The sequence below is a fragment of the Stegodyphus dumicola genome, chromosome 6, assembly GCF_044657685.1.
Source record: "Stegodyphus dumicola isolate Sdum_Otavi_A_Nest chromosome 6, ASM4465768v1".
NCBI classification, from domain to species: domain Eukaryota; kingdom Metazoa; phylum Arthropoda; class Arachnida; order Araneae; family Eresidae; genus Stegodyphus; species Stegodyphus dumicola.
Window position 1 is genome coordinate 113061880 of NC_140773.1, and position 15284 is coordinate 113077163.

The following is a 15284-nucleotide window of genomic DNA, read 5'->3' on the forward strand; positions in this document are numbered from 1 at the left end:
ATACTTTTGTTGAAAAATGTGGCAATACCCCGATTCATTGGAACCTTTGCAACAGTTGAATTGCATGTATTTGTCGATGCCTGCAAATATGCTTATGCAGGATGTATTTTCGCGAGAAGTGTTGATTCATGCAGTGTAAAAATTACTCTCTTAAGAGCAAAATCTAGAGTAGCTCCTATTAAGAATTTAACGATTCCTAGATTGGAATTAATGTCCTGTTGCATTGGATCCCGATTATTATATTGTTTGTAAAGCTCTTAATGATTTTGATATAAATGTAACTTTGTGGTGTGATTCCACAGTCGCATTATGGTGGATGAGAAATCCTGGTATTTGGTCAAACTTTGTAAGCAATCGTGTTAAAGAAATTACTAAGTTGACAAAACGTGAATCATGGAGGCATGTGCCTAGTGATATGAACCCAGCAGATGTGTTATCTCGAGGTTGCTCTGCTAAACAAATGATTAACTCGGAGTGGTTTAATGGACCTCTATGGCTAAGAGAAAGCCCTGAATTTTGGCCTACCAATATTGTTTGTCAGCCGAGCGAAGCTGACTTGGAAAAGAGGAAGGTAAAACTTATTAATGTTAACTTTTCAGAGGATATTACTCCTTGGTATGCAGAAAGAGTTTCTGTTTATGAAAAAATGATTCGTGTAACCGGTTGGGTGTTACGTTTTATTTCTAACTGTAGGAAGAAGTCAAATTTGTGTAAAGAATCTAAACTAACTGTTGCTGAAATCATAAATTCCGAAAACGTTTTGATTCGGTTGGTTCAAAGCTCAAATTTCCCTGACATTGGAGCTCTTAATCCACTTGATGTATTCATTGTTAATGAAAAAATTATAAGAGTTAAAACTAGAATATTGGAACGCAAAGACAATTCTGAATTTTTAACACCAATTTTGTTCCCGAGTAAATGTATCTTTACTACATTGTTAATTCAGTTCATAAGAAACATTGTCATACTGGAACTCAAATGTTTCAATCTATTTTAAGAGAAAGATTCTGGATACTAAAACAACGTAAAACTGTGCGTAATGTGTTAAAAGGGTGTGTAATATGTCAACGATATAAAGCAAAACCGATGTCTTGCGAAGTGACTCCTCTTCCTGAAGATTGCGTAGGAGATTATAGGGCTTTTGAAATTTTGGGAGTAGATTTAGCTGGCCCATTGTTTTGAAAGACGGTAAGAAGGTTTGGATGGCACTCTTCACATGCGCTGTGTACAGGGCAATCCATCTAGAACTGGTGACTTCGTTATCAACAGAATCTTTTCTTTTGGCTTTAAGACGATTCATAGCCAGACGTGGCAGACCACGAACCATTTATTCTGACAATGGGACTAACTTCCGAGGAACGTATAACGAAATGTCTAAACTTAACTGGGACATAACAGAGAATGAGGCAAAAATAAAGAGAATAGTATGGAAATTCAATCCACCAACAGCCTCCTGGTAGGGAGATTGGTGGGAACGGCTAGTTCGCATGGTTAAAGAACTTTTAAGACGTTCTTTGGGAAAATCGGTTTTATCTTATGAAGAACTGGAAACCTTAATTTGCGATTGTGAGTCGGTAATTAATTCTCGACCTTTAACATATATTTCGGAGAACTCTGAAGATGCTAGCCCTTTAACTCCGTCAATGTTTTTAATTGAAAATTGTACTTCGAATGTAGCAGATATAGATAAAATTGACTCTCAGCATTTTTTGAGAAGAATTAAATACCGCACAAAACTTCTTAAAGATTTAAGGAGCCGTTTCCGAAAAGAATATTTGGGGCAATTAATAATGAAACAACCACAAAATAAAGTAACCCGGTTGCCTAAAATTGGGGAGATAGTCTTAATAGGCGATGATTTCAAAAAACGCTTGTATTGGCCTTTGGGTAAAATTATAGAGAAAATTCCTGGTCGGGTGCAAAGTTCGAACAGTTAAACTAAAAACTCAGAATGGGATTTTCATAAGGCCCGTTCAGCGTATTTATCCACTAGAGATACAACTAGATGAAAATTATTTAGTTGAAGAGCCTAACGTTAACGACGATAAGAAAAACGATCAGACTGACGTACAGCATATAAAACAGAAATTTACGTCGTCAGGACGGCTTGTACTAGAGCCTAATGTACTAGACCTTTTTAATAGGATAACATATGTTTTTGAGTCGTTTGCCACTGACTCAAAAGGGGGGAGGATGTTGCATAATCGAGAAAATATTGTTAAGAATTTTATTATTACTATTTTTATTATTATTGTCTATTTTTCAAAAGTGTGTTTTTGTTTTATTATTGTGTGAAGTTGTAACTATATGTCTTTTCTTGTGTGGCAACAACGCTTCTGTAATTCTTCAATTTGAACTTTTGGATGTGTGCCAAGTTTGATGGCGTAATGCTCTGGTGAGAGCGTCGATTGATTGTGTAGATGAAACATGTTGTTTCAGAACGTTATTTCTTTAAAATATGTAAAATAAATGTTTTGTTTTCTGAACTCGGATTATGCACACGTTATTTAGTTTCAACAATGGTACTAATTGCAAGCGAGGACGTGTAATTAGTTAAAAAATCTTTAATGTATTGACAAAAAGGCTACAGAAATTACTTAAATTCTTTTATTTCACTGAGGAATTTTTATGCAAACTTAGACCCTAGTCTTATAGCATAGGACTGTCAGAATTTATTATTCAATAAGAAAACTTACTGAACATTATAATATTCTTATATATTCATCACGTTTTCAGTATCCACAGGTTCTAATGACATATTACATTTTCAAATGCCATATTTCAAAATCAAAGTTATTTATGAAATAAAACCTTATAAAATCTGATAAATCATTTGTGTATGCAAATTTTTAAATCTAAAATCTCTTACATTAAATTATTTCTAATTCTGTCTTAAATTCCATCCCATTATTAATAGCAATTTAATTTATTAATGTGTTTGTACTAATTTTTCAAACTTCTTCGAAATATTTTTTGTGTCCTGAAAATGCCAAGTATTTTCATAAAAAAATAAACAGGCATACAAAATTGTTAATAACCAGTATTATATGATTAATTGTTCATTTAACAACTGATTTGATCTCATTTGACTTATTTCATGTCTAAATTTTCTACACAAAAATCCTCTTAGCTTTTCTCAGACAATTTTTTAAGAGGAATGAATTAAACATAACCTTCTTTTGATATGCGTGAGTTGACGGAGCATATACCGGAGGCGTAATGGCAGACCGCACATTGAGTTGAACAATGTTAAGCAAATTTCGCTTAGTGCGCATGCTTGATGGTGTACCTTTGGCGCGGGGAGAAATATTGGCGACTAAGCAACCCCACGCTAGCTTATTCGTGATCACCATGGCTGTCGAGTGTGTTCGAGTGATGTTTACAATTGTAATGTTGTGGAACTTTGCTTATTAGTTATTTTAACGTCCATACCGATTGCACTTGCTTATTTTTCTAATATATATTTCATTGTAATTTGTCAATAATAGTGCATTTAATATTTGTTAACATATGTTCGTAATAATTCGTTATTTAAATGTAATTTGTTTACATGTTATAATTCAGTAATTGTAAACTGGAGTATCTCGCTTAGTTTGTTAGCGTATATTCGCGCTTTTATGTTATCATTTCAAAGAATTTAATAACTGGAATTAAGGAATTGTAAAACTTCTTCAGTGTTATTTGGAAGCACTTGTTATATCCCTCAGTGTTTCTTTATGTATGTACGAATGGAACGTATGGTAAATCCTGAATTGTTTTTATTGCTTAAAAGTATAATAAATAAATTTTCAACTAATATATCCTAAATTTAAGTCTTTTTCTGAACGAAAATTTGTACAGTTCCAAAGGAATGTGCAGAATTTCATAGGTATTATATTTTACATTTTGAATGCAAACACTGCTTCACATTACTTCGCAATAATTTCAGTTTTCTAGTTGTTTGAGCAATACAGCAAAAAATAGTATTTTAACACAGTAATTAATTTACATTTACATTATACTCTACGAAGATTTAAACGCCAGATTTGTTTACAATCAGATGGCGGTACATCTACCATATTTATCTTCTTTTCAAATCGCACCAACATAGTAATTACGCCAAATTGTTTTCTGGGCATGCGCAGTATGCGACATTCGTTTAACACTGTTCAACTCAATGTGCGGTCTGCCATTACGCATACCGGAGAAGGCACTGAATGACGAATCGAAATCAGCCAATCAGAGCATCCGAATTTAAACGATCCGGTAGGAAATAGTGGTAAAGGGTTATACCTTTTAGTACTTGATAAAGTTTCGAAAAATATTAAATATAGAACAAAATTTTATAGATTTTTGTGTTTTTACAATTTTTGCCACGACCCAGCTGAATTTTTCTGCGACCCACACTTTGAGAAACGCTGCTATATAGAATAGAAAAGTTTTAATGTCTAGAAAATATTCTAGTGTATATGCAAGATTTAACTTATCGTTGGAATCCACGGCTTTGATGCTTGACAAATATGTTAATTAACAAGTCTTTTATTTTCGTAATTATTCTAAAATACATACTGTTTTTTATTTTGAATTCTGGCGCACAGTGCAACTGAAAATTATCTATCATTTGTCTAAGATTAGCCATTAATTGACATATTTCGATCAATAGATTAACAATGTGAACAAATATTCTTTTCACGAAGATCAGAAATATATCAAATATTAACCTATTACGATTATTAAATTACTTTTTCTGGCTAATTAATTTTATCTCTAATATATTCAAAATTTCCGATTAGATGTGAAGCGAAGTGATTACGTTATATAGTTTCCTACGTTGACAATTGGCAACACAATTGTTAAATGCAGACTCTGTTAGACGTAAAGATTCTAGAATTTGTATCGTTAGTTCAGGTTTAGTAATTTTACAAATTCCTTGCAAATGGAGCAAAATGAAGGTACGCCTGTTGGCTATGGACGAGGGCGACCTACTGATACTGGAGCACTTCGGCGGCCTTTAGCATATAACACGTATGCAAGCCAAGATTTTGTACCAACAGAAGGCAGCAATCCAAATGGATTATTCGCCGAGACATCATGGCATGATCCTTCGAGAGGTAAACATTTTCATTTGTACTGTTGCTTCCATTAAAGTGAACATTCTATTATTGTTGAGATAATAAAAAGTGTATGCGCTATTTGATTGTTTCAGTAGGCTTAGTGTTCTATTTAAACTGTATTTAAATAAAGGAACTAACTTGTAATCTTAATGCATTTTAGTTATTCCGTGAAGTATGTTTAATGTTTGCGAATATATGAAATATGTTGAACTAATTTATTAATGGGTGTTAATTGTAAAATTCTGAACTCTGTTGCATTATTTGTTAACTGCTCATAATGTAAACAGTGCATATTATTTTCGGAAACTGGAAGTTTATGGCCGCAAGTGTCTGTGAGTTAGTCTTGTCAATTTCATTACCTACCCATTGGTACAAAAGCTTCATTAATTTGCTTGCCTTAGCAAAGTCGTTTGCACTGCATTTCAGAACTTTTATACTTGTGTTTATTATTTTGGAGTGACTATGATTCTGCACTTTTCCCATATTGTAAATGAGGCGCAGAGATTAGACCACACTGTATATATATTTCAGCATTGACTTTAAACAGAGACGTTATTAAAAAAAATATTTTAAAGCTGTTGTGAATTTCTAAATTATGTCCTAAATAACTTTTAACTTCTTCAAACAAGTTGCTATCTTAAATTGCATTAGTCTGAGAAGTATGGTGATGATGCGTATTGAAAGGTATTTTGCTGTATACAGCTGGGAAAGGGCTACCTTTTGCAAAATAGCATTTTTGTGTGCATTTAAGGTATTTATGTATTTGAGCTTACATGTGTTGAAGTAATAGCATTTTTGTGTGCATTTAAGGTATTTATGTATTTGAGCTTACATGTGTTGAAGTAATTAAACAGCCTAAATCCTGTACTAAGAGTAAAACTTAAGCATACACTTGGTTGTCGACATGCGATGGGTTGCACAAATGCATTGAGACATCGTGGAATGATCATTTGAGAGGTAAACATTTTTGGTTGAATCCTAGCAGAGCCCACACACTTGGTAAGAATGATTTTGGTTATGGCACGTATCTATGCATATGCGGACAAAGTCAAGGTAGTGTGCAATGCCAAGTTTGTGCAATTCTCTGTTGATTTTTTTCAAGTGAAAATAGGTCAATGTGTACATGGATATTGAGTTTGTGCAATTCTTTGACTTGTTGTTTTCAAATTGGCGATTTTGAGAAACACGTGAAGCTGTGTGCGCTTTCCCTGTTTGTCGTCCAGGGTGGGGGCTCTCCTAGAATTTTACCACATTTTCAATTGTACTGTTATGTCCATTAAAGTAAACATTCGGTGGTGTTGGAAAATATGACCTTAGCCCACAATGTGGAAATGTGCCTTAGCCCACTGCTTGGCGATTTTTGAAAAACGCCAATTTGGCACAATTTTGTTTTTTAAAAATGATTGATCGTAGCAACCATATTTGTTTACGTTTGAACACTTAGCAGAATAGTGGATTTGTTGCCAATCTAGAGAAACTAAGCTTCGCAACAACAAAGTAACATCTTCTTTCACTATTGCAAATCAAATCGTGCTTAATTCATTCTGGAATTATCATTTAAATTATTAAATTATCCCGTATATTGACTCGGCATAGCATCCACAACAAGTCAGTTTTTAAACCTTCAGTGTCTTTTTGCTGAGTGAGACCAAAAGTAAGGTAAACAAAGAACAAATATTTAAAAAAAAAGCTTTTTTTTTTTTTTTTCTTTTTTTTTTTTTTCTTTTGAGAAACGATGGTAAAAATCAAGAACACACTGCATAAACAACGTTGTGAAGGCGGAACTAAGTTGTTTATGTAGTGTGAAGTGAATTCTACCGTTATTAAAACAGTAAAGTAATTCAGTAAGTGAATTCTACAATTTATTTAAATGGTAAACAGTGTCGCAGTCTCTCATACTTCTGTTTCATACAGCTTCAGTATTTTCAAAGATTTTTGGGTTAATCTTTGGATTATGGTAACTTGGTGATTTTTTGGTGACCAACCCTGCTACAGCAACCTGCTAGTTTTGTTTTGGACGCCATTTTGTTTTCACGAAGTAAAGGCATGTTTTTTTGGTTGATCTTTAGATTATGGTAACTTGGCGAAAATTTGGTGACCAACTCTCCTACAGCAACCCTCTATTTTTTCCCTGCTGCCATTTTGTCTTCACGAGGTAAAGACATGTTTCTTTTCTTTTTATCTACTGAACACTTCTTCCAACAATCTACTAGCCGAATTACACTTATGCTAGAAATTTTATCAAACAAAACTGCTTAATCATGACACATACACATAAACCATGTACACGTCGACTTACTTAAAAAAACATCCCAGAATTACTTAAAAAAAATCCCAGAATTACACAAAAATGGCATTGCGCACACTCTTCACTATATCCATGTACACTGCTTTTTTCTCATAAATTAGAAAAATTTCACGAAAATGCATGATAATTTTGTGAATCTTTAAATTCGGTAAAAGGGATATATATGAAATTACCTGATCGCGAAAAAGTATATACCCTTTCCAAAGATGAACATTTGCACGTATAAAATAAATAAAATATCCAAAAACTTTTACCTCTAAATTATCTATTATAAACGTCACCAACGAATCTATAACAAAACATTAAAAATGGTTCCAAATACTGAAATTCTTTCCATGCACATTTACTTCTACTCAAACGTATTCCAAAATACTACAAACATATAACTCTCAAAATCACGATCATTAAATTAAAATATAATTAAATTGTAAAACACTACTTAAAATATAAATAAGCACATACATTAAATTAATAAAAATTAGCTTACAATCCTAATTACTTTAAATCATTGCTAATAACAATTTTCCCAATAATACCAAATTACTTTACTTCCACCTTACATTTAGAACAATGCATAAAAATAATAACCTCAAATAATTAAAAATACTAACTTACCTAATCTTTTTCAGAATCTTGCTTACATGGTGGATACACTTTTATTATGGATTCAATAAAATTATTAAACGATTTTTTCTCCGAATTTTTCCTCCACACTTCCTCTGCTAAATAAAAAGCAAAATTCTCTTTATCACATCTAGAATTCACTTTAGACAGCGCCATACAATCCCAAAATTATTCAACCCTACTTCACGCAACACACAATGAAGCTTAATACAAAATAATATACAGCCACAGATATTTTTCCAAATTCCCCCCTTTTCCGATTAAAGAACCGTAATTCGTCCATTAATATCACATGACATATCCCATGATCTCTCATTTCCCTCACACAAAATAATGCGTAATCAGAACTGAGTACTGCTCACATTATTATCAAAGTCCCAGGTAGTAACCTTTATCGCCTCCAAAATGTCGCCAAACTACCAGTTACCATATTCTAAAGATCAGCCGTTTTTTTTAACTTAACATTTTTTTCCCAACAATCTGCTAGCCGAATTATGCTTATGCTAGAACTTTTATGGAACAAAAGTGGGCTAATCTTTGGAATATGGTAACGGGCAGTTTGGCGACATTTTGGTAATTGCGCACTAATAAACTAAAATAACTAAAATTTTCAAATATTTCAAAAAAAGCAACAATAACGATAGAAATTCATACTAAAAAAACAATGAACATAACATTCTACTAAATAAAAACAAGAATAAAACAAAATGCATTAGCCATAAATAAATGCTTCTTCGAACAGCAGAAATACCAATTTCAAACATCATCAAAACAATTTATTACAAATTTGTTAAAAGCATCTTCTGTTTCAGAACAACAATGGAAAAATATATAAACCACCAAATAAAACTCCAAATTGCATTTCTGATTATAAGCTGGCAACGTTTCTTTAACATGCCGCCACATAATCTCTATCGTATTTATATGACAGCCAGACTATCAACAAAATTGATACTTTGTTTCACAAATAAATGTTCAAAACCTTCTTTTCCTAAATACTTGTAGAATTTACAGCCACCTTAAAAAAATAGTTGTACCAAGCATGCGAACATTCAAACACGTAACATAAGAACATTCAAACGGCAATAGAATTAACTGCTCAAACTAACAAGTAAAATTTCAAAAATTAAAAAAAAAAAAAAAAAAAAAAAAAAAAAAAGCTTTCAGATTTTACATTATGCCCAAAGATGCTTTTTTTTTTTTTTTTTTTTTTTTTTTTTTTTTTAACATTTGGAGTGTTACCTTTGTTAAATATCATGTTCTTTGCACTTAAACCATAAAATTCTGTTCAACAGCAATATTGCAAAATAATTTTAAAATGAGTATATCTTTTCTGATAGACAGGCTCTCACACTGGAGATAAAATTTTTTTCCCCCGTACAGTTGTACAGTAGTGACAGTGCCCCATAGTGTTGCCATTGCTCGCTTTGAAATTATTGAGTTTCTTAATCAAAACTCGTAAATGCTTTACAAACTATGAAATAGATAATAAAACAAATTTAAAATTTGGGCTTCCAGATGCCCTTATTCGGGTGAAGCTGTACGTTATTCAGAATTTGATGGCTCTGGATACCCTTGTTTTATCACAATGCAAGAAACATACAAACGTTTATGCAGATTCTTCATTATTTAATTTCTTCAAATATAATACAGGGCGATAATATTTGGTGGGAAAAATTTCAGAAGTGATTTGCCGTTTATAGTCAACCGATGCAAAATGCTAAAATGAAATTAATAGCTTTTTAGCTAATGTTCCTTTTAGCTAAAAATTCATACTTGGTTATTTAATCTATTTTTAAATTCATTTAAAATTTTTTATAATTGTATTTTTGCTGCTATTTTTTTGCAAACAACTATTCTATCTGCATTTGTTTCATATTGTTAGCCAGCCGCGGTAAGATAGCTTCCCCAGAAGGCAGGTTTAGTGTTGCCAGAAAGTGGCAAGGTAAAGCAGGGTTGCCTTGGCACAAAATCGCCCATTTGCCAATATGTCATTGATGAATGGAGAACATTTTAGAACAAATTCTTACTGGCTTGTCCCAGAATGTTCTCAAAGGTAGGCCAAAAGCTACACGATGTGGCCATTCGTCACCGGACACCCCTAACCAGTATGCTAATTCGGTTTCAGCAGTCCATCAGTATCGTGTGGGACCACCTTTTGCCGCATTTACGTCTGCAACCCTTTGAGGAAGACTTTCCACCAACTTTCGATGGGAATCTTGCTCCATTCCTGTTACAAAGCGACGAACAACTCTCTAGTATTTTTTGGGTGACATGGCCTGGTTCTCAAGTGGCGCTCCAACTCGTCCCAAACATATCAATAGGGCTGATGTCAGGACATTGGATTGGCCATTCAAGTTTTTGCACGCCACGTGTTTATAACATTTGCAGTACGACATGGAGCATTGTGTTGCTGAAACAGATGTGGACCAATACCGAATTGTGCCTACAATGTTGGTAGTGCATGATTGTCCTGAACTGTTTGGTATGCATCAGCATTCATTTTTCCCAGCACTAAGACAAGAGGACCAAGACCATGCCATGATGCCACTTCCGCCAAATTTCACTGTGAGTATGATACACTCTTGTAAACGTCTTTCTCTTGGCATATGCCACACCCCAACACGTCCATCAGAGCGCCACAGTTGGTAGCACGATTCATCACTCCATAGGACAGATTTCCATTGCTCAAGAGTCCAATGGCGGCATTCCTTGCACCACTGTAAATGATGGCACGCATTGCGGGCTGTGATAAGCGGCTTGTGAACTGCTGCATGGCCATGGAAACCATGTGCGATGATCTCCCAGCGAACAGTACAATCACTTGCAACATCACTGGAAGGCGATCAAAACTCCTGTGCCACCATCTGTAGTGACGCCTTCCTACTTGACTTCACCACACGTTTCAAGCTTTGACGGTCACGATCTGTTAATATTTTTGGATTAGTTGGTCTGGGGTGGCATATCATGACCTCCTCCCACTTTCACTTTATGATAACATCGCTCACTAAGTGTATGTCTCATAATACTACATATGCAAACTCGATTCTAAATCAGTATACTTCTGCTTGTAAAGAACAACAACTCTGATGCAAAAATCGGTACTGGTTTTCAAGAAATAGAGAAAAATAAGAATGTGCCTACTGCTAAAAATAACAGAATTAAACTGTACACATGATACAAACAACCTACAGAGCAGTGAGCAAACTGTTTCAACTTTTTCTGTGGATGAAAATCTGAAGAATGAATTTCGTGGGCTTGTTCTGATGTTACTGACAGGCAAGTGAGATAAGTCACAACACAGTATGAATGGAATTAAGCACAAGAAGGAAGAAGAGTGAATAAAATGTATAAGAGCCCTTTGTATGACCACAGTTCATATAATTTCTTAATCTATTTATAATGTTCTTTTTCCACATACTGTTTTTCTCAAAATCTTAAGCGAAATAGATATATGTGGGGAAGGGGCGACCCCAAGCATTATGTATTTAGCTGTCAAATCACAAAAGTAAATTATTGCAAAACCAGGCAGTCAGTCTCACCAAAAGATATCAGATATATCCTGAGTGTGAAGCAATTAAGACAAAAAATCTCAAAAATTATGATGCAGCTCATGGCATATGACATAACAGAAATATGCCAAAACTAATGAAATTAAATATTTATATATGCATCCTACAGGATCCTGTATAAAACAAATAAAATAAGTACCTATGAACAACAAAGTATTGATGCTCACCAAGGCAGTACCATAATATCAATTGGTATTTCAAAATAAAATAATTAGAATTGTATGTAAAGGAATGCAGAATGTAAGACGAAGACTTGAATGCATGTCAGAATACAATATGGAAAGGCTGCTCAGTAGGAAAAAGGTGAGTACACTGTGTGGCAGATTCCTTGCTGAGCTGGTTCTGTAGGAGGGATGCAGTATGTCCTGTGATAGATGTGCTAAAACAGTAGTGAATGCGGTAAATCTGTAGATGAAGCTATTGTGCTTTGTCCACTTTTCCCTGCCCTTTTTTATATTGTATCTATAAATTTTTCTCTGAATAATTTTTTCTTGTGTTCATTACGTAGTGATGAAATTATGTGCTTTAAATTACTGTGTGCCATAAGTTTGAAACAGTTAAATTGTATGAACGTATTTCTTTAAATTGTTTTTATCTCCAATTTTTAGATTTTTCTTATATGGCTTCACCATCTGGAGATCATGCACGTCCTCAAAATCACAGTGTAACTCCAGATTCAAATTCTAGTGAAAGGAAACCTGTCTCATTTTCAAAGTTGTCTCCTTATGCAGAAGTATTTGTACCCAGAAATTTTAGGCCTGAACCCAGAGTTCCGCCAGCTGAGGTATATCAGTGCCTTAATCTGAATATTTATGAAATAAAATAAGTGTGTAAGCTTTGTTAGTTTGTGAAGACTGTAAATGTTTGTTTTACTGCTTTCCTACAATTAACCACTTACACTAAAAAGACGTGCCACGCATGCCGAGATGCTTTTGTTTCAAACCGCGAGCAACGTGAACACCACGTCGATAGGCATTTGTAGCAAAAATGAAAATAATGTGCACACGTTGCCTAACAACGAGATTGTTTATTTCTCGAGTTACAGCTCTGGATTGCGCTGGCAGACGCGGAGCGGCGTAAATAAGACATTTTACCTCTTGTTATATTGTAGCGCACGGCACCGCAACCGTGAAGTTTAGTCGTAGCGCAGGTGGTTAAGAATATTACTATTTGTGAATTGCAAAACATTTTTAGTAACTAAATAAATGTTGGTTAAAAGTTAAAATCGATATTCGGTTTCACTTAATTTCAGCTTCTAATTAAATTATAAACACCTGTATTTAGTTGTTTTAATTACTTTTAATCACATAACATAGCATTTTCATAAATAACATAGACTTTTACAACAAGCGCTGTGATAGAAAATTAGCTTTAACAATTCAAAATTGATCAACTGAAAACCATCCTTGTTTTATACCTTGGATGACATAATTTTTTTCTATCAACAGTTGTTTTGCATGTTTTATTACCGCTTCATGCATTATTTAACAGACAGGTCTGCCAAAAAAAAATGTGTGTTTACAAAAATGGCAGCCAAAGACTGCCAAACCAATTTCCAAATGCTTTTTTGCCTTACTGTAATTTTGATTTTGCATCTCCAAAGATTTTCATCCTTGTTGTGTGGTTGCATTTTGTGATCATTTTTATGTATTCTGTTGACAGTGAAAATTCCTTTTTTTTTTTTTGAGGTATATTATATACAGCTTTATTTCAGTGTTAATTGTAGCTAAAGCATTTAGGCGGGTCCAGGGCATAGAAAATGAAAAATCCATTTGAAGTCATATTAATTGCATAAATTATGCAAGAATTAAGTGTAATCTTTTTATACTCTGTAAATTTTGTTTCATTTCTGTTCCTGTATTACTAGAATTGCCTATTTTATTAGTGTCAGTTTTTAGTATGTGTTATATGTGAATGCAGTATAGTAAGTGTTGAAAGTGAGGATTATTGTTTAGTGATAGACAGATTTGAAAATTTAAGGGCTTGGTACTATTCCGTTTTGAGGGCCGTAAAAAAATTGCAGCGAAAATGTATGAGCAAAAATGCCAAATCTAGCAAACGCACCCATTTAACAGAGCGCCAAATCTAGCGTACGCGTTGATTTCAGATTGCATAAGTTTATATAGATCTGTATTTCTTAAGACGCCATTGTAATACTAGTTTAATTTTTAAATCATTTTGATTTTAAATCTTTTTTTTTTTTTTTTTTTTTTTTTTTTTTTGATATCCTATGGATTTAACAATTTGGGAAATGCCCATGATGAAAAGTCGGCAAAAGAATTTTGGGTAAGGTGCGGAATCACCCACTGCTTGACGCGTTTTTAAGAATTGCACATACTCGGTATCCATGTGCTCATTGACCTACTTTCACTTAAAAATCCTAGATTTGCACAAAAATGGCACTGCGCACACCCTTTATCTATGTACACATCAACCTATTTTCACTTAAAAAGTAAAAGAAAATTGACAAAAACCAATTGTTTTTACCCTTGTAAAAAGCGGCAAACAAATAAGTGAGCAATTCTGCACTTTACCGAGAATATTTTCAAAGAAAAGGCATCATTCATTATTACGTTTGAACAATCAACGAGATGAAATTATGCTTTAACAATAAGTCGGTTAAGTCGGTAGCGAAATAGCGATGCAGGCATCCATTCAGTTATGTTTAGCAATTTTTATATAAATTATAATAATGATCTGAAATAGTTGTTTACTCTTACGCTTCCATTCAGTATTGTTTAGCCCTTTTTCATATAAATTGTAACAATAAAGTATTATACGAAATTAACCTTTCATCTAAATTAAAACATCAATCTTAGATAGTTATTTACTATTATACTTCCTTTCTTGCCACAATTATTAAGATTACCGCAATTATTTTTGGCAACATTGGCATCAACAATAGTTTGGTGATTTTTTACGGCCCTCGAAACCGAATAGTACCAAACGCTTTGTTTCTTATGTTGGTTTTGTTTCCTTTATCTACCTTTTTTACAGAAACTAAAAGGTTCACAAGTATCAACATCATAGTGAAATAATCATGCATTTAAAATAGGTCAAATTTGTCACGTTATAGATATAGGAACTTCATGAATTTAGCCTTAATTAAAAATATTTCGAATTACAAATTTTTATTCAAAAATTGCTTAAAGGCATTAATTGTGTAGTTTTTTTTTGTATCTATTTAAAATTCTCACGTTAAAATGGCATTTTTAATATCTCTTTGTGTATGCCATAAAAATTTTTGTAGTGGGAGCAGTGTAGACTTTGAAGAGAAAGGGAATAGACTTTTTCCTCAGTTTTAATAAATTAGATTTGAAAGTAAACTGCATAGCTGGTTCCAAGCATAAGCAGCTGCCTTGTGTACTGATTATTTGAGAGACCTATCCAAGTTGTTCTTGCAAGCAACAACTAAGCAAAAGTGTTTTTGCATTGAATTAACAAAATACTTAATTTTGATGTCGCATCAAATATATTGATCATCTTAGGCACCAAAAATGTTGGAGCTGGGATTGGTAAATAAATTGTAATTGCAAGACCTTATGATCCATAAATTTTCATGAAATTTGGTGGAATTAACTGATGAGGTAAGTAATGCTACCACCCATTCAAAAGCCCAACAAATTTTTCAGCAACAATATTGTACTTTATTTTCATTCTCCCCCCCCCCCCTAGTCTCAAGCTGAA

The 15284-nt window shown here is 33.4% G+C and overlaps 1 protein-coding gene across 1 annotated transcript in view; it reads left to right on the forward strand.

Moving 5' to 3' along the window:
• Window positions 1-4810: 4810 nt before the first annotated feature.
• The window catches only part of Paip1 (Poly(A) binding protein interacting protein 1), an 85487-nt gene continuing 75013 nt past the window's right edge, over window positions 4811-15284 (forward strand). The window contains exons 1-2 of the mRNA XM_085818828.1: window positions 4811-5090; window positions 12206-12381. Of these exons, the coding sequence (XP_085674954.1) occupies window positions 4916-5090; window positions 12206-12381 (351 nt within the window). The 5' untranslated portion in view covers window positions 4811-4915. The remainder of the gene's footprint in view (window positions 5091-12205; window positions 12382-15284) is intronic.